Source organism: Arvicanthis niloticus, chromosome 7 (genome assembly GCF_011762505.2).
Source record: "Arvicanthis niloticus isolate mArvNil1 chromosome 7, mArvNil1.pat.X, whole genome shotgun sequence".
NCBI lineage: Eukaryota > Metazoa > Chordata > Mammalia > Rodentia > Muridae > Arvicanthis > Arvicanthis niloticus.
The window spans coordinates 81,729,662-81,755,415 of NC_047664.1; the positions used below are offsets into that span (position 1 = coordinate 81,729,662).

The window sequence follows — 25,754 nt, forward strand, 5'->3', positions numbered from 1 at the left end:
TGTGAGCATCAAAATTCATCAAAAAACTATATTCTATATTAGGATTAATAGAATATTATTCATTCTAGAAGGCTTCTGTGTCTTGATAATTCATAGATTTTGTTTTGCTTACAACTCTATATTAAATTCATTTTGATATGTCTTAAACATGTAGCTATCAGTATGATATTGCAGGAGATTAATAGAACCCCTACATAGTGTTAATAAAGATGCAACAAATAACAAAAGTAGAATCATATGATGTCTAGAATTCGTTTCAAAATGTTCTATCACAGGGAAGGGTCCATCTAGAAAGTAAATGTCTCAGTCAGTGTTCCCTTGCTATAAAGAGACACCATGACCAAGGCAACTCTTATAAAGGAAAGTATTTAACTGAGGCCTGCTAAAAGCTTCAAGAGTTCATGGTAAGGAGAATGGCCATATGCAGGCAGATACAGTGCTGAAAGAGAAGCTGAGAGTCATACATCTGGATCTGCAGGCATCAGAAGAAGAGAAAGAGACAGTGGTCCTTACTTGAGATTTTGAAACCTCAACGCCTTACCCCCAATGACACACCTCTCCAAAAAGACCATACCTCCTAATTATTTTCAAGTAGTACCACTCCCTAATGACTAGCCTTTCAAGTATATGAGACTGCAGTGGCCATTATTATTCAAACCAGCACAGGAGATAAATGGCTAAAGGCTTTGAATTGATCACCTGCTTAAGCAGATGTCAGACACTCATTGTTGGCTGCTTCTTTCAATGAATTGATGAAGGTTTTACAATTTGGCAGTCATCTATTTGCGACTACCCTACCTGGGCTTCCTGGCTTTTGTCCTGCCTAGTCCTGCGATTTTCATATTCTTCCTGCTTTCTGTCTACATACATCAGCACAGGCTTCCTCTATACTACCACTGCCCATGGCCCAGAACTCCCTCTCCTCTTCCCTCCTGTCTCCCCAGTTAGAGATAATTGTAGATCTTCCCTAACAGTGAGCCCTTCATGTTTTCCTGGAATTACCACAGGTTGACAGACTCTTAGTAGAGAGATGAGTCACCTTGGTCATATGTAATCCTTTGTGCTAGCTGCATAGTAAGAGTTGGAACCAAAGAAATGTTTCTACACCTTTGCTTTAGATAATACCAACCTTCTGCCTCCGTGTCTAGAAGTACTGCACTGCCCACCAGGGAGAAATCTATCAGTGACATTTCACTCCATCAGTGGCAAATGCTTGGGTAAATCAAGAATGCAATTGTTTCGTTGCTGCTTTGTATATTGCTAAATTCACAATTATATGAGTAATTAAAAGTTGAAGGAAGGAACGGCATAGATGCCTCTTTTTAATTGGTTATTTTATTTATTTACATTTCAAATGTTGTCCCCCTTCCCAGTTTCCTTTCTGCAAACTCCCTTCCCTTTAGCTTTATGAGGGTGTTCTTCCACCCTTCCCTATCCCCCCATTCCTGCCTAACCACTCTAGCATGCCCTACAACTGGGACATCGAACCACCACAGGTCCAAGGGCCTCTCTCTCATTGATGCTAGATAAGGCATCCACTGCTACATGAGTAGCTGGAGCCATGGGTCCCTCCATGTGTACTCTTTGTTTGGTGGTTTAGTCCCTGGGAGCTCGGGGTTGGTGGGGGGGTGTTCTTTTGTTGATATTGTTGTTCTTCCTATGGGGTTGCAAACACCTTTATCTCCTTCAATTCTTCCCCTAACTCTTCCTTTGCATTCCAGAGCTCAGTCTGATAGTTGGCTGCAAGCATCCTCATCTGTATTGTTCAGGTTCTGGAGCCTGTCAGGAGACAGCTATATCAGGATCCTGTTAGCAAGCACTTTTTGGCATCAGTAATGGTGTCTGGGTTTGATGACTGTAGATGAGATGGATTCCCTAGGTGGGATGGTCTCTGGATGGCCTTCCGTCTCTACACCACTCTTTGTCCCTGCATTTCCTTTAGACAGGATCAGTTCTGGGTTCATATTTTAGAGATGGGTAGGTGCCCCCATCCCTCAACAGGAAGCCATGCCAATGTCTTAGCCATCCAGAGTACTTACTACTATTGCGAATGATGTGGGTTGGTTCCAAGGTCCCACATCTGGAAGCTCCCCAATAGCTATACCTCGGGTTCTGGAGAATCTGAAGCCCTCTGGATGGACCTTGCAGGCATCTGTACGCATGTAGTACTTATAAACTCATGCATGCACACTCGCATTCAAATAAATGAAAACATTAAATAAGCCTTTCAAATGAGTTCAAGGAGAGAAAAGAAATCAGAAGCAGAAGGTGTCATATTGGCATCTTTGGAAGCCTCTTTTAATAGTTGCTTTAGATTGGTGCCAACCTTGTCACTGGAAAGCTGACATTAATGATGCCTGAGGCTATGCTTAGAGTAGAACATGAAGAAAAAAAAGTTTGTTATCTTGTTAGGCATGAGCAGTTTTTCAGAAGTAGTCACTGACCTTTGGTAGTTTATATCTGGAGTAGGGATTATTTTCAATATGAATCAAAAATTTTAATGATAAAGTTAAGCTGCTGTCAGAGGTATTTGCAAACATAAACGAGAAAAATTACATATGTCATTCTTAAATAGGGTTTTTATTTTAGGATCTATTATTCTCACATGAAGTCTTTACTGAAGAGCAAAGAAATATGACTTAAACTAATGATAAAACTCTTCAAAGCAACATAATAATATCAATAATATCGTATTTTATCATTCTTAAAGGGGAAAATATATATCTGGGGGGAAATAATCAAAATGATCAATTGAAAGATTAAAACTTGAAGTAAACAACAAATTAGCATAAAATTTACCTTCATGGCAATAAAGTATGAAGCTTGATTAGAACACCATAAGAAAAGTAAATTAAAAAATGAATTAAGAGGTAGCGTAAGTGCAGAAACCAGTGGGGACACTATGGTATTATGGACATTATGGAATATGGTTTTACTTTACGTTCATTTCCTAACTTGTTTGTGTCTGTATTTTATGTCTGCTGTTTTTAGGCGTGGCTCAGTGGTGACAGGATTATATTTATAAGTGTTTGCCTACCTGTGTAGTGAGACGGTAACAAAGCCTTTCATATCAGCATATTTGGTAGCTTAAACCTTAATCATCAACAGCCGATTGAAGTCCAGTCTTACAGCTAAGTGCTAGTTCACTGACCTCGTCCTAAGGTTTGAGTGTGATACATCAACATAAGCTGGTTAAGTACCACTCATACCATATCTGGTTAAGTACCACTCAGCGAACTGGAGGGACCTCTAGGAGGTAGTAGAAACTTGATGAGGTAAGGTGCAGTCGAAAAATAGTTAAGTGGTTGTTGAGCTCCTCAGAGAACAGTGGGTACGTACCCTAAGCCCTTACCCTATTTCACTTCTAGGCTGTAAGAAAGTGGGTACCACATATCTGTCTCTACCTACCATACTCTGATGCCTTGTAACAGGCTCAAAAGCAAGGGGCCAAGTGGCATGGACTGATATTTCTATAATAAAATAAGCATTTCTTTCTTACCAATACTCTCATCTTGGTTACCTGTTTTAGTAAGGAAGGCAGTTAACACAGCAGTCAGGGCTCTAGATTCAGTTTACAACACACAAGCTAATTGAGTAACTGAAACTGAACCCAAGCCTTTAGTTTTGTTGTAATTTAACACACACACACACACACACACACACACACACACACACTGCTGAGCGTATCCATGTGGATGTCAGAGGACTGTTTTATTTTAAGGTGGAAAAGAGTTTTCTCATCCCACTTCTAGCTGGGTCCCACAATAGAGGGTGGGTCTTCAGGCAAGGACATTTACCTGTTGAGACCACTCTGCTCATTCCCTTTTAATCTTTTCATTTGTCCATTAAAGCCATCTCTCCAATGCTTCAGATGCTGTCAGGACAACTATATTAGGCCTTCACTTAGCATACTGCGAAAAACTGAAGCCTGTCTCTCCCCTCTGGAATTCTGTGTGCCCAATTTTAAGCCCTTCTTTATGCGGTTAGCCCCTAGAACCCATAATATAGTTGATGTAATTGCAATTACTGCTTACTTTTTCTCCATCTACTTAAGGATATGAATTAGCACTTTATTGTGTGATAAATACAAACTACTTTAAAGGGTACCTGTGGCTGATGAATTATTAATGAAGGAATGAATCTGTAATTAAAATAGCTAAACATTGCTAAATACTTAATTTTGTACCAAACACTGTTCTAATTAGTTCGTATTTACAGATTCATACAATGTTCACAATAACCTCTGAGGTCAGTCATATAAACTCGTCATACAAATGAGGGGATTAGGTCCTGGTGCCTTATTTGTTGACCTGTGCAGCTAAGGAGTGACAGATAGTATGATAGTAAAGAAAACTTGTGACAAGAAGTACAATATCATATGTGGCTGCCCGTAGTCGAAGAAAACAAATATGTATTTTCATAAACAAATGACTCTCAACCTCTCAGTATCTCCAGACTTTTGAAAAGTCATGCTCCACACACGTAGGAAACAATTATTTCCTGTGGCAGCTTCCTGGGTGGTACAGTAGAGATGCTACCGGATCCTCTCTTACTGTCTCTAACATCATCGTAATGACAGCCACTCAAATTGTCATTTGAAAAACTCTTCAGCTCCCCAAGCTGTCAATCTCTTCATACTAAAATGTGGGTTTGGGCTATAAGCTATTAAATGTCTTTCTCTCTCAATTCTATGGTTCTGTGAAATGTCTTTTTGCTCTCAGATGTGCAAGTGAGGTATTGGGAAGTACAGAGAGAGAGAAAAAAATAAACCCTCTGCCCTACTGAAAGCTGGTCAAATCCTTTCTATATTTGAACTCTAGTAGAAATTGCATGGGGTTCTTCAATGAATAGAAATTAAATGAAAGTTGAAAAGACATTGAAAGGAGAAAAATACTCCTTTTTCAGAATCCACAATAGCCTGACGGTTTTGCTACAGCTCTGAGCTCTATTGACCAGACTAAAAGATTTTGCATTTTTGACATACCTAACACAAAATATCTTAGATTTTTATTTTAAAGCATGACTTACTCTTCTTTCTTATTTTTTTCTTTATTTACCAGAGTATCTTTTCCTTGTATCCTCTCAGAATGGATGAACTACACAACACTAGGCCCATATTCTCTGTTTTGTTTTGTTTTGTTTTGTTTTATGGTAGTTACTCAGAGAGAGTGTGAATTCTCTAGATTTTAGTCATTGTAAACAGGATTTTTTCGACATCTGGCAAACCTTGAATTTATCGTTCTGTCGTCTTAAAAGGAAACAAAATTGGAAAGTGTCTCCATGCTCCTCTGAATGCCACCTTGCTATGGAAAGCCAAATGATGGCGTCTTTTGAAATCAATCTAACAGTTCCTCAAAGGATGTAAGTAGGGTGAGAATTACAATAAGACGCTGTACTCCACTTCCCTCCCCGGAAGCTATCAAAGAAAGATGCACCAAAAGACCAATTCACAAGGTCCTAACAGAGGGCTCCATGATACTCAGGATGTGGAAATTATCTGAAGTACTCATCACATGAATTGATGATTGCATAAATAAAATACGGATTAACTGCTAAATGAAAAATTGCTTGATGAGAAAAGGGAATGAAGCAATGATTTACGACATAAATGAGTTTTGAAAATTTATGCTGAGTGACAAAAGCTGATAACAAAGGCGGACCTGTAATTCCATTTATAAGAAAAGTCCAGAATAAGCAAATCTATGGAGAAAGAAATTAGCTAAGTGATCGCCTGGAGCAGAGATAAATTGAGGAGAAATGAGAAGGAAGGGCTAGTAAGGGTGGAGGTTCTCTTTTTGTGGTGAGAAAATTGGTCTACGGTTAATTATGGGGGTGAGTTGTGCAAGTCTCTTGATATATTTTTCTAAAAACATTGAATTATAACTTGAGGGAACTTTATTGTACATGAATTGTATCACAGCATATATATGCATTTGTGCATTTTAACACATATATGTATATATGCGATATATTAGAACACATATGTATCTAATGTATCATATGTATGTGTATGTATATTACACACACACACACACACACATATATATATATATATATATATATATATATATATATATATATATAAAAAATCATTTGGACTCAATAATATTTGAATGAAAATGAACTTGGAAGCTCATCTCTAATTAATTTTTTTTCCTGTCAATCTTCTTTGCCAGGAAGGAAAACTTTTCCTCTGTTTTTTAACTTATCTTCTTTGAGTTTCAGAAGTCACCTAGCAAAAGGCTGATTAGGGACAGAAAACACACGATTCTCCGTAATATTTAAATATTTGTAAAATAACAGTTTCATTCAGAGAACTATATGTTCTTTTAACAAAAGACAAAGACGTTGCCCTTCATGACACGTATAAACACTTTACATTCCATGGTACGGTCTCTCTTCTCCACTGGGACCTTAGATGTACATGCATACTTTGCTTTTACACAGATAGGGAGATGAGAAGAGAACTATTCTACATATGTTGATTCTCAATTGTCTTTGCCAGAACATAGTCCTTATGCCTAAACTGCATATTGTGGGGAGGTTCATGCTGATCTCGTTTGTATTTGTTGTTGCTGCTGCTTAAAAACCTAATCATTTATTTGTTATTCTTAAAGACTTATTTTTGGCTAGACTCAGTTGAAGAAGGTCTCATTGAGGACATCCTAGGTCTCTTGGGAATCTGTTTCTAGAAGTCCCCCATCCACCCACCCCGCCCACCTCACCCACACACATAGCTTCCTTCATTCTCTTGGCCAAATCTTTAGCATAGTCAGCAGCCTCCTCCTTATTTTTCTTAATTAGTACTCTGGGGTTTGTGTTACAGAACTCAAGACGTAGGAAGAAACTGAATCTTGGGTGTTTTGGTCCTAGCCTATTTAGCTTCTTTGTTTATGGGCTTTCTGACAATAGACTGTCAGACTTCATCTTCTTTAGAGAAACTAAATGCTTTCAGGTTCTGTTAGCTCTTTGGATCTCTAACCACCTAAGCACAGTAGTATCTGTCAATCCAGGAATCTGTGTCTGTGTCTGTGCCTGTGCCTGTACCTGTGCCTGTGCCTGTGCCTGTGCCTGTGCCTGTGCCTGTGCCTGTGCCTGTGCCTGTGCCTGTGCCTGTCTCTGTCTCTGTCTCTGTTCTCTCTCTCTCTTTCTCTCTCTCTCATACACACACACACACACACACACACACACACACACACACACACACACACACAAACCAAGTAAGAACATTGAGATTGGTATCTACAATGAAACCCCAAACAGTTGTCATTGGTCTATAAGAATGCCCCTTACCTCCCTTCAGCTCTTATTGGTCTGTAAGAATGCCCCTCCCTCACTAGCAGGCACACTGCTGTGGGTAAAGACTGGTTGCTTCTTGGGAAAACTTGTTAGTTATTCAGTCTGCTCTTCACCAGAGCACCAACAGCTCCACGTTAAGATTTTAAGGACTAGACTGGTCAGGTATGGAAGAGCAGACTGTATGTATGGTTAAAGAGCAGATATGCACTTATCTAAGAGGGCTGGTCAAATCTATTTAAACCAGAGTTGTTTAGCAAGTTTTTAACCCAATGACATTGATTTGAACTCATTTATTTATTTTTTTCTCTTGGGAATGATGGGAATTGAATGCCGGACCTTAAGCATTATAGGCAATCTCTCTATCCACAAGAAACTTTCCTAGCCCTGAGCACATCTTTTGTTGGAAATATCTGTCTTAACACCTAAACAAAGTTATGGTGAAGCTTACTGTTTTAACTATATTTTAAAATAATTATTAAATTTTATATTTTGAAATAATTATTTTTTAGAGAATTTTTAAAAGAAATTTGTGTGTGGGTGCTTTGATCTCATACATGTCAGTAAACTATATACGTATGTACAGGGGTTAGCGACCAGAAGAGAATGTCAAATCTCCAGGAACTGGAGGTAGAAACTATTATTAGCAACCATGGGGTGCTGAGAATCAAACAGGGATACTCTGGAAAAGCATTAAACCTTGAACCTGTTAAACACTGAGCCCTCTCTCCAGACCCTCCCCGCCTTGAAATAATCCTTAACAAAGAGGGGAAAGGGCTTTGCACAGTCAGTTCTGACATTTCAAACTACAAGTTGTGTTCTCCATGCTCTAGTGACTAATCTTAAAAGCATTATGTTTTTATGTATCTTCATGGAGATAAATGTATGACTACCACCGATCTACAATGCTGTAAAGGTGATCTCCAATCACGGTTAATGCTAGCGAGTGAGTCAGCAGCCGGCTTCATACTTTCTAGTGTCTGTTCTTCAAGTCTTCCTCACCTTGTGGAGACTGTCAGTTCCAGCCAATATAGCTTTCCTTGACACACTCCATCTTCAGTTTGCTAGATTTTTCCCAGGACAAAGAATATGATGGTAAACCAGACTCCAGTAGTTCTGTAATCTCCAGACTCCCTATACCTGTATGTCCAGAAGAAGAAAACATTATGAACAGCTTATTTTCTTCAAACAGAATATAAGAGTGACAGTTTCAAAGAGTCTATGTTTCTCTTTAAAGTTTGTTAATGTTTCCAAAGGATTTAGTGTACTGAGAATTTCTTTGAGTAAAAATGATATGATAAATTAAAACCACATTTGGAACAAAACACCCCCACCTTTACAGATGCTTGAAAAAGTTGCCTGTCTCTTCCTGTTTGTTTCTTTGCTTTAAAATATGTGCACATTCACATTGCACAAGGTCCATGTGCTGGTGGATGTATATTGGTAGCTGCCCGGTAGCAACTGTCATACGTGGTAAAAAGCTATGCTCCAGTAACAGGCATGAAGCCAATATTACTTCATGCAGTGAGATTACTGGGGCAAATGCCAAGTCAGTGATATATTATTTTTATTTACAAAAATTAGCCTTATATACTAATTCAAGCCTCTTTGATACCACACTTTAAAAGCAAAAATTATTTTTCAGCCAACCATACAATGTACCTGAACAGGTGATTTTACAATTAAGCTAATGTGAACTTTGTAATAAACCATATTAAGCATGGACCAGTAACTGTGCACAACTGGTAACATATTCTTTTTCTAATGGTGCTTTAAGTATTCCACTGGAATACGGCAGTGGATGCGCAATATTCTTAGTTACCATTCTGAGGGACTGTGTACATTATATTAGCTCTGCCATCTCTACTCTTAGTGAGGAAAGTGCTGGGAGCCTCAGCAGCCCCTGTCAACAGGGAGCCATATTAATTATTTGAAATGTGCCTCATAAGAGGAATCAGCAGTGTTTACTACAAGCCGAATATTACTTGAAACGGGAAGGCTACTCTAACTGTTATCATAATCTATGTATCATTAACTTTCCTTGTTTAGGAAAAGAGATTAACAACCCCGTAAATTGCTATAGTAAATGTGTGAAGTATAAGTACATATTCCTATGTAGAAAGAAAGTAGTGGCTTCTCCACTTCTACCCAAGTCTTCTTTGAATGAAGTTGCTCCAGAACATGAAATGACTTAGTAATTATTGTTCCTTGCTTCAGAATCCTAATTGCTTGCTGGAATCTTCAGTACAAATGATAGCTACTTTGAACATTAGACGTTTTTTTTTTTGTAAATTCACTTCAGTCTCTTTTTTTGCTTTTGTGTTTGTTATTGGGGGTAGCTGTACTATGTCCCCAAGGCTGGGAAAAATAAGTAAACTTCTAAAAAAAAAAAAAAAAAACCTCATTTTATTTTTCAAATCAACATTAGTATTTTTTATTTATATGATAAAATATATTACAAATACATGTGTGATGGGTAGAAGACTTTCTAAGAATAAAGAGTGAACCTATCTTCTTGCTGTTTGAATTTTGGCTAGTTTTTTCTTTTCCACAAAATTAAAACTAGGAAGTTAGAATGACTTTCTATTCTGACTGTAGGAGAAATGCCTTAAGGAAAAATATGTTTGTCAGGGTTTTAGCATCCTAAGTACACCCAGTTATTACCCGTCCATCAGCTGCTCGTCTGAAATTGTTTAGCACTTATGGGCAGTGAAGTAAATGCAGAGGACAGTGCCTACAACTCTGGAGCCAGAACGCTGAAACCTCGTTTCTTCCTGATAGCGTTAAAATAATCAGATGTATATATGAATTTTGAAGTTTTCAATTTTTCTTAAATTCTAGTTTATCACTCCACAATTATCTATAATCTCACTGAATGAAAAACTAAATATTAAACACACACACACACACACACACACACACACACATTTGTAGACCCAGCACTTGAGAAACATAGGCAAATCATTCTTGACTACATTGTAAGTTTAAAGTCAGCTTGGATACCACAAGAACTTGTAAAGAAAGAAAGGAAGGAAGAAAGAGAGGTAGGGAGGGAGGGAAGGAAGGAAAGAAGGAAGGAAGGAAGGAAGGAGGGAAGGAGGGAGGGAGGGAGGGAAGAAAGGAAGGAAGGAAGGAAAGAAGAAAGGAAGGAAGGAAGGAAGGAAGGAAGGAAGGAAGGAAGGAAGGAAGGAAGGAAGGAAAGAAGAAAGGAAGGAAGGAAGGAAGGAAGGAAGGAAGGAAGGAAGGAAGGAAGGGAGGGAAGGGCGGGCAACTGCTAACTAAATATATAAATTATTTTAAAAATCTGTCTTGGTTAGAAAGAAAAATCAATTGAATTGGCTGGTGTTTTGGTTTATGTTTAAGAAGATTATTTTATAATGTACACTGGCTATTTTGTCTGTGTGGAATAAAAATGTTAGAACACAGTTAAAAAATAAGTTGAAAGAGAGTTATAATGGGTTTATTTACTTAGCATGAGTATGCAGGCACTCAGACCATGTCTATTGAGATTAGAGTTTGAGGATAGCTTGTTGGTACCATTTTCCTCCTGCACTATGTTGACCTAGGGATCCTACTCAGGTAGTTGTTCTTGATAGCAGATACCTACCCACTAAGCCATACCATGGTCCCTATGATGTCTTAACATTTTCTTTTGTGTTCACAGGGCCAGTGCACCATGGACAGGTTTCCTACATCTCTCCACCAATTCACCTTGACTCTGACCTAGAAAGACCCCCTGTCAGAGGTGAGTTTTCTTGACTTGAGGCATAAGAAGCAGTATTCAGGACTGAGTAAGGGGAATTAATGAAAGCAGAAGTAGTTATAATATGCATTTGTAGTGCAGTACCTTTTCAGAAATGGAGAAGAGAAGTAACATGAGAATAATTAATCAGAAAATCTTATAAACAGAAGCATAAAATACTGTTCCGAGAAATAGATTTGTCCATTTATTCAAAAGCTATGTATCCTGGGGCATCTAATAGAGGACTATTTGAATTTGTTTCAGGGTGACAGGTCGCCAGATCATTGCTCAGATTTATTTTTCTGTCATTGAATTTTTTTAGAATAGTATTCTTGCTTGCAGTGTCATAATTAAAGTCACAGTGAAAGATTTTTTCCTTGAAAATTAGTATTTTTAATGAATAATTTTAAAAGTCTTTGTGATGTCAATATTATTATTGATTCATAAAATCATAAATTAAAACTGTTTTACATGGATGTCAATAGAAATCATTTGGAAATATTTTTATTACTAAGGGACAAGAAAATTGAATGGTGGCATTAATTAGCAGAATATGTAAAGCTAGAATTCATTTTTCTGTTTTTAAGGAAACTCCAGTTCCTAATCTTCAAAATGTTTCATAGCGTTTGAACCTAATATTCCACAGTCATGCCTTCCATTTTTATAACTAACAAATATATGAGGGTTAATCTTTTAGTCTTACATATGGCAGATTTTCTAACAAAGCCATCAGTGGTTTGGCAAAAGTCAGTAAGTATGCATTTTTTTGCACATGCCTTCTGCTTGAGCACTTCCTGCTGGCACAAGTCTCTTATCTATTGTGTATCCTGTAAAGTTCTAGTGGATGAGGAGGTTGTGATTTTCCACCTGTCTGGGTGAGTTCCATGATTTCCAAAGAGTCATTCTATGCCCAAGTGCCTTAGTTATTTCCCCAAAGACATTGTATTTTATTGGTGAGAATATGTGCTTTTCTCCCTTGTCTGTAAGTTCCTCAAGGACATATTGTCATAATTACTGAATCCCAGCCACTTGTCTGAGCGTGGTACATAATTGAAAGTACTCCAGTGATTTCTGTCCAAATGACGAGCAGTGAAAAGTGATAGAGTAAACACTGCTGAAAACATTTTTTTTTTCCTATTTTACAAGAGAGAAAGATACAGGGAACCTAAGGGAATCTCATGGGAGATAGCACAGTGAACCAACACAGAAAGTATGAGTTTATCTTTTTTCTTAAAGAGAGGATACTAGAAGTGATGGTTAGAATGATGAAATATGACAACTTTTAAAGGATTCCTCACTTTATACCAAGGAGTTTGGTTTTTTTTTCTGGTAAAGGGGACCATTGGGGTCTTTCCTCTAGAATGAATGATGTACCATATTATCAGTTTTGGAGACAAGAATAATCTCAATGACATCAGGGTAGATGCTGAGCTAGTTGGGAAAGGTGTTGACAAAAAGAGGTGACTTCCAGTATCTGAGATAAAAGATGCAGGTGCAGTTAACTGGAATTATGCTTGGTAAGAGGATCTGACAAATATTGTTGGAGGTTTGTACTGGACTCAGTAGCACAGGGATGGGAAAAGGCGCCTCCGGCCGACGCGGCTGTGTTGATTGGCTAAGCTAATATAGCTTGAGTATTTGCATCTTTTCCACATTCTATGTTGAAATTTAACCCTCAGAGCAGCAGCTATAAGATAGGGTCTCTCCCTTCACTCATGCTTTGATGCTAAAATAAAAGGGGAAGAAACTAGGTAGGTGCTGTGTTGTGCTGGGGATTAAGAACATTTGCTTCTAGGGGACCAGAGTTTGGTTCCTAACACTTGTAACAGATGGTTCACAAAGGATAATGACTCCAGCTTCAGGGGATCTGACATACTTGTCCTGGCTTCTTGGGACAACCACAGACTCACCCAGCAGACGGTCACACAGACATATACTTACTCACATTTATTTTTCAATAATAGATCCTTCAAAGAAAAGGAAAACCCTATGCTTTAAACTTTTCCATATATATACACATATATATGTATATATGTATATATATATATATATATATATACACACATATATATGTATATATGTATATATATATATATATATATATATTCTAAACATATATACATAGCTACATCTGCTTCAGATTGTCATGCCCCTCTACATGCTGGCTTAGAGATGACCCACATTGGGTTTGGTTTATGGGTCCAAACTATCCATCCTGTGCACTGTCATTCTTTATGAGAATGTATGGCATTGCTATGCTTGCTTTTCAGATGTTCCTTTTCTATTCTGTGAAGCTTAATTATGTCCAGTATGTTCTTTGGAACCCAAAGGAAAAAAGTGTAACAACTTACAAAACACTCTTGAGTAAACCGTTGTACACTCTATGGCTGTAAAGTGGCCTTCGAATATAAATTCAGTGGCACTTACCCACTAATGAGTAAATTTGAGAGTTTCTGTTCTTTAAGTCCAATGTGACCATACATGGCATTTGGTCACATAATTTATGCCTGCAATGGCTTTATGTGCATTCTTCAATTTACAGATTTTATTACTGAATAGGGGTGTAAATTCCAGTAGTTTACTAGTGCATTAATGTCACAATACATTACAAGGTAATTAACCAGAGATGCCACTATAAATAGAAAAAATAGTCACAGCCTTCACCATAAACTACTTAATAAAAACAGGCTCCTGAATCAGCATTCACCATCACAGTATTTTTTCTTGACATATGTCTCATTAATCAGTACCTCTAAAAAAAAAAAAGCTTTGTCTAGAAGCACTATCATTTTAAACCTTTCATTATTAAAACATTTGTTACAATTTAAAGTCAATTTAATGGAATTCATCATATATATATACATATATATATATGCATAGAAAATATTTACATGCCTTTGAGACACATTCCCCAATTTTATTCAAGTGAAAGTGAGAGAAATACTGGAGCCTTGGATATTTTGTGACAGATGTGTAAATTGTAGTTCCTAGGAGGATTCATTAAGAATTGCAGTTCTTGGCATTGGAGATAGTTAAGCAATTCAGAGCATTGGCTTCTATTATAGAAGACCCAGGGTTCCATTCCCACCACCCACCTGGCAGCTCCAGTCTGTAGCTCCAGTTCCAACAGACATGATGACCTCTTATGCGGACCAAGATCCTTCTTCCACTCTTTCTTTTGCCTCCAAACACTTCATTTGCAAAATGTCCTCCTTTGGAATCATGTCTGTGCGACTGACAGCATCACCCAGGCAAAGAGCTTGTGGAAGAATCTGTGAAGACTCGGGAGTCAGAATCCAGAGCAGCTTATGTACTCTGATTCCATGTATCAGTTAGGGCATATTCTTCAGTTGATCCTTTGTTTTCAAGTTTTGTTGATATTTTGTTGTTGTCATATCCAATTTGGTGACATTGAAACAAGTAATTGGGGTTCAGAGTGGAGTCTTTGAGTACAATGAAGGCTTCCTAGCCTGATGATTGCTTTAACTCAGAAGTTAGGGTACCAAAGGCTTCCTGGTCACACAACCTTCCACTGAGTCAATTGGTTCATGCTCTTGCCTTGAATTCAAATCAAAACAAAACAAAACAAAACACAAAAAAAAACAAAAAAAACTTTATGCAGCACAGATGAGTAGGGTATAGGAAAAAGTTTACTACAGTTCAGAAGTGGAATTTTAAGGTAAATAAGGTCAGGGTAAATGCAGGGTACCATGACACTACTAGTCTGGGGACTTCTATTGGAGGTAGGGCAGAAATTGAGGTGAGGCCTAAAGGCTGGGGGTCAGTCCAGTTGGCCTACAACCAAGCATCTGGGTGTCGCAAAGCTTCTCCTTCTGGCATTTTTGGTCTTTGGCCAGAACAGAACCAGGGACATTTCCAGACAAACAAGAATTGAGGTGCCTATTCCGAAACTCTCTGACCGTCTGTTCTCACCAACATCAATGGCAATTGTGATTAGATGAATCCACATCAAATTTTAAAAACTAACTAACTAACTAACTAAATAGCCATGAATTTTGGAGTCTTCCTTTTGTAATATTAATAATTATAATATTTTGGATATCTTTATCTATAAAAAAAACCATTGATAGCTACTAAGTTGATACCACCTTCCAGGATGATAATGAACACTGATCACCCTGCATTTGAAATATATACATATATTCTATTGGTAGACTCTCAATGCAAATAATGTACACTACTTTTTTGCATTTTAAGATTTTTAAGTTGCAACTTGTATTCCGAGAAAAAAAAAGCTAAAATGTTTACTTACATTTGAATGGAATGTTTGTTTTAAACAATTTTTTTCTGTAATAAACTCAGTAAGATAATCATCGTTCAATGGGCACATAATCAATGAAGTAGAATAATGCCAAGCATTAAGGTCCGTGTGTGAATTAAATTACAATGAGCAAATCCACACACTGAAACTATTTTTTAAAGTTCAAAATAAGCAGATGGTGCCGCCTGATGCATCTACATTAAAAATAGTCTTGAGCCAATGATTTAGCATCACAAATTAAAGTCGTTAACACACAGTGTCATCCAGTGAAATGTAAAAACATTTTAGATTGATTAACATAAAATTGGACTGTGACATCTGTCCTTCTTCCTCAAGAGTTTCCAGGCCTGTTCTCCAATGGTCTATGATGGTGCTTCCCTACCTTACCAAGCTGTACACTCTATAAAATGAGACATACATTTCACAGCTTTCCACACATTTTCTCAAGAGAATAAATTGAAACTTGTAATATGGCCACTACAGTCATGTTTAAGTGCTCTAGACATGTTAACACTCGTTCATACACTTCTAAATTCCATATAGTTTGTTGTTGTTGTTGTTGTTGTTGTTGTTGTTGTTTTATTTTGTTTTGGAGAGGGGATATAATGTAAAGTATACTGTGTGGGGCTAGAGAGATACCTCAGTGGTTAAGAGCATTTATTCTTGCAGAAGACCTAGGTTTGATCACCAGCTCCTACAGGGTAGTTCACAACTAACTATTAACTGCAGTTTCTGAGAATTTGACACTGTTTTCTAACCTCCTTGGGTACCAGCCATGCATGTGGTACACAAACATGCGAGAAAAGCAATCATACACATAAATAAATCTACCAAAATTGTCAAAAATACACAGTGAACATCTAAGATACAGGGAAAGAGTATAGCTTACGGTTAATGGTAAAGTAAACCTGCTTTAATTAGTATGGACCTTGGATCAAGCATAGAAAATAATAGCACACAATGTCTCATGTAGTCTCAGGAGTATACCATGACTTCTTTGTTCAGATTTGACATCACTATGACATTCGCAGTCTTTAGTGTAGTACCATCTTACTATATATTTGTTATTAAATTTGGATTGAGATTAATTCAAACAAAATTCTACACATAGTGATAAAATAGATTTTTATTCAATTTTGTCAGAATGAGGATCTTGTAAGCCTATAATAACATGCTTTCCAAACAAGTTGTTTGAAACTCCGTAGTTATCACTCAGAAAAAAAAAAAAATTAGTTCATCTGTCTGGTCTCAAGTGGTTTATAATTAATATGCCGAGAAAAATTCTTAAAGACAGCGAAGGGATCCGATGGTTCTCGAATTAGGGCTTTAGGCTACTTGTGTTACCCTCAGCATGAGCCTAGTGTGAAGGGAAGCAGAATGGCTAAATGCTCCATTGGTGTTGGTTCATCCAGTGAGATTTTTGGTGCCCACCAGCCCTTAATTACATGTCCTATGACACACTGACCATTGTCACCCAGTGTCAGCAATAACTACCCCTTCTGTCGACTCTGTTTTCCCTCTGTGAAGCTATTGCTTGTGCACATGAACTATCAGAAGGATTAAGCAACCTCTAAGCAGCCACTGCCAGGTTCTTATCTGAACTTTGCCTGTGCCCCAGCTCTGCGCCTCCTCTCTGTAGGCTGCTCCTGGCCCAGCTTTCCAGACATTGCTGCAGTCAGTGGTGGGCCTTTTATCTCTTTGTCTCATTTTACCTTTATTCTCACAGAAAAGTATTAGTAAAGCCGCTGCATTTCTGAGGGAAACTGTTTTTCAAACCCACAAATCTTTTCAGCAAAGCACTGATGTGCACCAGAAATAGCAGGTATGATTTACTACAGGTGGGAAAGGTGTGAGGAACAGAAGCCAGGCCCACAGGAAGGTCAGAGACCTCACTGAACAGCTGAGGAACAGCTCCTAAGCTGTGTCACTCACATTTCAGCTGAATGTTCAAACGAAAACTAATCCACATATTTCTTTCATGTGTATTTCCCAAGTGAAGTTGTTCATAACATTGTTTAGAATTTCCTGGAAATACCAACTTTCTGAGTGGACCCGGTATGAGTACACTCATTGTATGTTCCCTGCTCTGGTCTGTAGGAGTTCACATTTAGTATTAGTTCATTATTTTAGTGAGTAGTTTATGTTACTGGTGTGTGTGTGTGTGTGTGTGTGTGTGTGTGTGTGTGTGTGTGTGAGAGAGAGAGAGAGAGAGAGAGAGAGAGAGAGAGAGAGAGAGAGAGAGAAGAGAGAAGAGAGAGATGGAGAAAGAGAGGGAAAAACAGAGACAGAAAGAGAGAGAGAGAGAGAGAGAGAGAGAGAGAGAGAGAGAAGAGAGAGAGAGAAGAGAGAGATGGGGAGAAAGAGAGGGAGAAACAGAGACAGAGACACAGACAGAGAGAGACAGAGAAACAGACAGAGACAAAAATATGCAAGGAGAGTAACTTTATAAGGATAAAGAAAACGTTCTAACCAGTATTAGAACATAAAGCATGTACAGCAATGTACTAGGGCATATCTCCATGGATGGAAAATGAACTGTGACTTTATTTCCCACAGTATATCTTATAACAAGTATTGCTTAATGAAACATATTACCAGCAAGAGATGAGAGAACTGGACCATCTCTGGCTTAATCTTATTTCTAATAAAATTTTTCACCATTTCTAGTTGTCCTCTTATGAATACAATAGGACTTTCACATTTCAAACAAAGGTAATACATTTTTTCACTGTGTTACAAACATGTATAAGTTAATATGCTATTATCATTTATGTGCGGCTGTATATCTCATTTTACATTTTACCATACTATCTCTCCACAAACATTAATGTGACATAATCACCAGAAAATAATTGTATACCTGTACAGTGAAAATCCATTACCTCCCTGCCTGGAGCAGACATTTGGCTGGTACCACCAAAGCCTGCAGGACTGCAGAAGGCCTGCTTTGACTTAGACTTAAATCTGAACTGTGTGGTTCTGAGAGTATACCTTTCCTTTTTCATATTGATTTTATCTGATCATGATGTAGATTCTCAAGAGTAACTAGTAGCAGAAAAAAAAAAAAACCAGTCAGTCACGCTGTTCTTTTTGTTTTGTTTTAGACTTTTTATTTTTATTTTTTATTGGTTATTTTATATGTTGACATTTCAAATGTTATCCCCCTTCCCAGTTTCCCCTCCGCAAACCCTCTTCCCATGACTCTAAGAGAGTTTTATCACACCCACTCACGCACTGCTGCCTCAGCGCCCTAGCATTTCCCTATCCTAGGTTATCAATCCTCGTCTGGACAAAGGGGCTCTCTTCCCAGTGATGCCCAGTAAGGCCATCCTATGCTACATATACAGCTGGAGCCATGGGTCCCCCCATGTGTACTCTTTGGTTGAATGGCTTTCCTTAAGTTTCTGCTTCACTCTTTGTCCCTGCACTTCCTTTTGACAGTAGGAATTCTATATATTTTTGAGGTGGGTGGATGGCCCCATCCCTCAACTGGGGGGCTGTGCATATCCACTGAATATTGTCTCTACAGGTTCTATCTCCTCTTTGTTGGGTATTTTGGCTAATGTCCTCACTGTTGAGTCCTGGGAACCTCTTGGGACCTGGCATCTGGGACTTGCAGAAGAAAATAATCTCTGGAAGGAGAGAGAGAGAGAGAGAGAGAGAGAGAGAGAGAGAGAGAGAGAGAGAGAGAGAGAAGGAGGGATGGATCTGGGAGGGAGAAATGAGGAGAGGGAGAAATGGGGGGAGGGAAAAAGGAGGACCATTCAGATATGGGAGGAGATGGGGGAGAAGTACAGAGGGTCGGAAATTTGAAAGGAGGAGAGAGTAGCAGTGGGAGAGGGGATCACTCTATTCTTAGATTTTTGCTAGACACATGTAAATGCATTTGAATCACTTACGGTTTTTGTTGTTTGTTTTGTTTTGCTTTTTTTCATTTTTTTTTTTTTTACAAAGTTACCTTATTTATATTTTTCCAGGAACTCAGTTCACTGTAATTATTATAAAGACTACTTTTCTGTTGCTGAGATACAACACCATAGCCAAGATACATTGTTTTTAAAAGGTTTAATTTGGGGCTTACAGGTTCAGCAGGATAGAATCCAAGACCATCATGGCAGAGAGCATGGCAGCTGCAGGCACACATGGCTCTGGGAGGTCTGAGGGAATCAGAGGCCAGAGAGAGGGAGTAAGGTTGAGAGAAAGGGAGGGCCCATTGAGAATGGCATGAATCTTTTAAAACCCCAATCCCTATCCCTAGTGACACACTTTCTCCAACAGTGCCTCCTAATCCTTCAAAAACAAACAGTTTCACCAAACGGGGACACCTATAAAAATTTATGACCCTATGGGGGGCATTCTGAGTCAAACTACTACACTTAATTATTTTCAGTCGGTATAATCCCATACCAATGTTATTGTCCATGTTACTGTTATATCTGGGTCTCAGAAATTATTAGTTCTTCTCACAGTGTTTTTGTTCAATGTCACTTACAGTCATATTCTCTACTACTTGAAAGAAGGCATCTTGTACAAAATGTGTATATGGTCCTTTTGGTTCTCAAATGAATCTGTAGCTTTATCTTTGGCCAGGATGCAGTTTGAAAGGGTGTGTGTGTGTGTGTGTGTGTGTGTGTGTGTGTGTGTGTGTGTTCATTCTCAAATGCTTCCTCTATGGAGTCAATTTGTGTCCAGCCATGGAAGGGTATCCTGGTTCTTGGGTTGTGGGTGTTCGGCCACGCCCCCAGAACCCAGGCTCTTGACAGGAGGTCTAATCTCCATTCAACCTGCACCCTTCAGTCATGTAGGGCACAGGTAGAGGGTGTGATTAACAGGCCTCAGGTCCTAGAGAGATTTACATACTAATGAGGTACCTGAAGGCCAGAGGGTGGAGCCAATTAAGCATTCCTCCCCAGCCCACCCTCTTTCCCTCCCTGTTTAACTCAAATCTGCCCTGGGTTTTAGGGGAGGGTGGGGGTGGGGGGATCCTGATCCATCCACCAATTTTAGGAAAGGTTCTATGGCCTTAGAAGTTCTTACTAGTTTCCTGTACTAAAGGTTCAGGGTTATTGTTTGTTTTGTTTTTATAAGTTCACATTTAACCTACATACTGTTTTTTCTTTGTGTGGAAAACAGTGCACCTTGGAAGACATAGTTTAAATACTGTATATAAGGTAATAAAAGTGAGTAATGCCCTTTATTTCATACAATTTATCAAGTGTAAAGGTTTTTAAAAAAGAAATCATAGTTAGCACTAAAACAATGACAGTGTTTTTCTTCACAACTGTTAACAAACATTTTTTGCACAAGAAACACTGGCTTTAACTTTTGTTTGTCCATTAATACCCAGTTAGCATATCTTTATAATGAGGCACTTGGCTCTCTTAATTATAAGTATTTTTCTCCGTTAGTTCTACCTCTGGATCCAGTGAAATTTATAATTTTTAGCTGTCCGCCAAAACATAGTATTTGTTGCTGTTAATTTTAGCATCAGGATCTATTGGACAACATTAAATACAGCAAGCGATCAATGTGAATATCCCATGCATTCAGTATTGATACACTGATGTGCTGACCATGTGACCAAAAGTGACAATAGCTCAGATTTTTCAACAATATCTTGTATCAAGATTGTGACACTTTTTGCCTTTGGAAGAAAATGACTCTATGACCTGTTTATCACTATCCAAATGCTGGTTAATTTAATTCAGTAATATTTTCTTGCTAGAGTCCGAAGCCCATATGTCAGGGATAATTAAGATAAAGGAAAGTACCCAACAGAACTCTCAATGTTCTTATCTTCCTCCAACACTGCTGACATAATTATGATTTCAATTTTATGTAACAAATGGGATATTTCTTCCTGAATGATACACACTAAATGTCTGGACTATGTGTTAATTTATTAGTCTTATAGAAAACTACATACCAGCTTGTCTCTGTGTTCTTCTAAAAGACCTGACTTACATTCAGTTCTCAGCAAGTATTTGTACCATTGCATGGCTTACATCTTCTTATGAATGATTTAGAGTTCAGTTATTGGGTAAGCAATTCACCAACTTACACACACACACACACACACACACACACACACACAAATATCAAAAAGAATCTTCCATCATGCAAACTATGGTTATGTCCAACAGCAAATTATTCCTGACATCAGAAAGGCTGAAAATAAAAGTAGCTTAAATCTGTCTCCACTGTAGAAATGATTGGGAAGAAAAATGCCGAGGACATCAGAAGAACTATGGTGAATACCGCACCAGTCACTCGCTGGTTATATGATTTACAGGCAACTAGAATCTTACTACAATATTTTTCAGATATAGACAGTTTAATTAAGTCAAATTAATTTTTATAAGACTTTATTAGAGCAAATACCATGTGTGAAGTACCTTAAGAACAGACAATAAGCTACTGAACAAGAGAAAATAGATTTCACCCTCTTGGACATTATCTTGTGGTGAGGAAAGTAAATGATAGATAAATTATTGACTTAGTCCACAATGATTTTAATTAATTATCAGTATAGCTATAAAAAGATACATGCTAAATCATCAAGAAAAGCTGCTCAGGAGATGTGATACAGAACCAAAACAAAAATAATGAAAATCAGTTAGTCATAATCAAAGTTGAGGATACTATATCAAAAGCACTCTGAAATGAGAAATTCATGGTATTCATTTGTTCATATCCTTGTCAGGGCCTCTGATATTTGGGCATGGATAGAATTGGTCAAAAATTTCACCATCTTACAGCAGATGCAGGAGAGAAGTCTAATATTTTTCTTGAAATAAAAGCCCAATAAGTGGATAAGATAGTTTCTGGGACATGGAAGAGGGACCTAATGCATAAGCTGACCATGCAGGACCTTCTAAACAATGAAAGGAATGGGGGTTTCATTTTAAGAGCTGTGAGTATCCCTGAAGGGTTTTTACACAGAGTACTACATAATCTGATTTCGATTTTTAAAAGATGACTCTAGCTACAGGATGGAAACTGGCCCAGGGGGAAGTAAATCCAATCATATTGGTGTGGCCTTTTCTTAAAATTTCATTTACAGGGTTCTCTCTTTCCAGAGCAGTTAGTTCTCTGAAGATTCCCTACCTTTCCTTCTCCTCCGTTTTCCACATTAGCTACTGGCCTCTAGGTAATGTGTAATTTCTCTGATCTAGTTATTGAAGATGGGCTTAGAAACAGACAAATTTGACCCTCAGGACCAAGTCTGGGCCCTCGGTATCAGTGCCTGAGGAAAGGAATGCTTGCATTCCAATAAATGCCCCAGGGTTACATTTTCTGCAGAGAATCAGAGCATACCCTGCTAACAGACAACCAGCAAAAAGCCCACATTTGCCAAGCCCTGAGGTCAGTTTCTCTTGCTGGGCCAGAATATTGAATCCTATTAGAGCAAAAAGGTTTTCAGATTCTTGGTTGGTAGATTTCAAGAACTTGATCTAGTGTCAGGTTTGTCTCTAGTGACTCTAGCAGCTTGTAAGGCTTCATTGTGAAGAACTGAGCAAAGAACCACAAAGACATCGTAGCTGAGACAGTGCGTCCCTGTGATAGATGCTAGCCATTCTAAATGTTCAAGGCACAGTGAGAAAACACAAAGAACTTTCTACATGGAAGCCATTAATGATGCTGTCTCCGCATAGGAAATACTTACGCTGGTGCTAAGGTGAGGGTGGAACGAGAGCATAGAGAATTAATTGGTTGTTTCATAAAAGGTTATCAGGAGTGCAAACTGATAGATAGTCACCGTGAATCAAGGAAACGTGGTACATTCGTAGGCACTGCAGTTAAAGCATAATGGGAGTTAATGACTGTTTGGATATATTGGCTATGCTGAGAGACAAATATAATTCCTTGATTTCTAATTTGGATAATTTTGAAAGATGTTGATAGTGTACTGGGAGACAAAGACAATACATGTCAGCACTAATGATTGCCCATTGCTAATTTTGTGAAAACACGTTCCACGTGAAATATGATTGGGAAAATGTTTCCTTTCGGGCTTCAGAAGAAGTAAGAAATAATTTCAAGAGTGTCTGGGACCTTTAGCCTTTCCTAAGTAATTGAATTGGCCCTTGGTTATCAGGTGGTTAGTTATCCCATGATGTAATTTATTTAGAAAAGTATGACTGCTAGATTTATGTGATATTGAGTCTGATAAAGATCTTTCCTGGAATGGAAAAACATGCCTGCCAGCCTTTATTTAGCTTTTAATGAATGAATAAATGAAGCCTAAGCCCCAACATGAGCTCCACCTCCAGTCACCAAATGGCCCATGCAGTCTCCTGGTATCAACATTTTGTAACAATTGTACTTTTTTTTTTAATTTCAAATCTGTGTGTCCATCTGAGAAAGCACCTCAGGGCACACTTGTTTGTTAGTAGAAAAAACAATTCTTAAAGACATAACACAGAACTTAGAGACTTCACTGCAAGCATATAAAATTCCACATACCAGATGGAGGTCTTTGTCTTTTACTTCTAGAAAAAAAAAAAAAAAAAACCTAGAAAGAAATAAAAGATAAAGAAAATCAAGAAATAGACATTTACAAGTGCCTTCTGTTGTATTCTGCTGCTATATGAAAATGAGCAGTGAGTGTCCTATAGAAAATGAGGTTCAGCCGGGAGGTGGTGGCGCACGCCTTTAATCCCAGCACTTGGGAGGCAGAGGCAGGCGGATTTCTGAGTTCCAGGCCAGCCTGGTCTACAGAGTGAGTTCCAGGACAGCCAGGGCTACACAGAGAAACTCTGTCTCAAGAAAACAAGCAAGCAAACAAACAAAAAACAAAAAAGAAAAAAGAAAGAAAGAGAAGGAAAAGAAAAAAAGGAAAAGAAAATGAGGTTCTAAAAGCAAACCTACAATTTTTGAAATTCACCCAACCCCATCAAAATCTCTAGTAGCATTTTTATTATAAAGTCTGTCATTAAAATACTTTCTGATGAGTTTAAAAACACATATGAACTGCTACTCTGAAGGACTGTTTAATTGAGTGCCTCATTTTGCACTTTACAAAAATGTGTACTTGGAAAACATTTTGGTGAAATTTGGTATTTCCCACCTGGCTTCAGCACAGCTGGAGACTGCACTGTGTTTCTGAGGGCCTTCATGACAGCAGCGCTACTCTAAGGCAAATGGCATATGAAAAGTTCCTTCACAGCCCTCTCCCCCAAAGAGCATGCTTAGAGTAAATTTATTTAAATTTAGCCATGTTCCTCCTCCTCCTCCTCTTCCTCCTCTTCCTTTTCTTCCTCCTCCTCCTTTCCTTTCCATTCCTGCTGCTCTCAAAGTCATTGCTTTTGGTCATGCTCTAAACTGAAATATTTACAGGGAAAAGATTTGTTTTAAAAGAGCAGATGGACCAGTCTTAAGACAAGCTGCTCTATTAATAAACATGTGTGGTACTTTATCAGCAAAGGAGCCTATTTTGACATTTCTTGGGGATGATTTGTATAGGCTATCACCATCACACCTGGTGCAGGGACAATAAATGGGCACTTAATAGTCAAGCAGTGTGCGGACACCTTCCATTATGACTTCATTATGTCAGATATAATCATCCATTACCGAATGTCAGACATTTAATTTATGATCAGTTGCCCTCTGGAATTAGCGGCCATACAAATGAAGAGTCCATTCAAATCAGTTTTACTGGATTTCTTTCTCCCCTAAACAGTCCCTTCAGCACGTAAAACTGAATTGAGATCCTTTTAGAATTCTAGAATATAAAACATTTTCTATGTGTGAAGTTTAAAAAGAGGGTAACATATGGGCCGCATCTAATAAAGAATTCCATGTTCAGATATGCTAAGTAACACACATGTCTTGAAAGTAGTATGTATAACTCATTTGTTTGCTTTAGTAATACCCAAGATTGGTTATGGGTTAGTAATAATGCTTCTGGGGAAAACAAAACAAAACAAAAATTCTCCTTGGAGAGAACATATAGCAGTGAACATATAGTTAGTAGTAATACTGTGCAGTCGAGTTAAAAGAAGGATAAAGGGAGAGACCTGGAGAGATGGCTCATCATCAGAGTGAGGACCTGGGCTTAGTTCCCTTACCTAGATGACAATTCACAGCCATCCTTAACTACATGTTCAGGAGATGAGACTCTGCCTTCAACGGGCGCTAGGCATGCAAAAGATGTGCATGTATATATGTAGACAAAACATTCATACACTTAAAAAATAAATCTTTTCAAAAATCCTATAAAGGTAATTCCATATGATGCATTTCTTACCATAGCTAAAACCAGAGCCTTCTCAGCTGGACAGCATAAACAAGTAATCGGCTAACAGTAACAACATCAATAGGCACCATATCAAAGTGACAGTGCAGAAAGAGGGTTGGGTTTGTGAAAGAGAAGCTGAGGGAAATAAAAAGAGGGTGACGAACTAGTACTTTGTGGATTTTAAGAATTGA

The 25,754-nt window shown here is 38.1% G+C and overlaps 1 protein-coding gene across 10 annotated transcripts in view; it reads left to right on the forward strand.

The window, feature by feature from the left end:
* Positions 1-25,754, forward strand: part of Adgrl3 (adhesion G protein-coupled receptor L3) — a 721,722-nt gene that overhangs the window by 499,058 nt on the left and 196,910 nt on the right. For all 10 annotated transcript variants that reach the window (XM_076938716.1, XM_076938717.1, XM_076938710.1 and 7 more), the window contains one exon: positions 10,961-11,041. In XM_076938716.1, the coding sequence (XP_076794831.1) occupies positions 10,961-11,041 (81 nt within the window). The remainder of the gene's footprint in view (positions 1-10,960; positions 11,042-25,754) is intronic.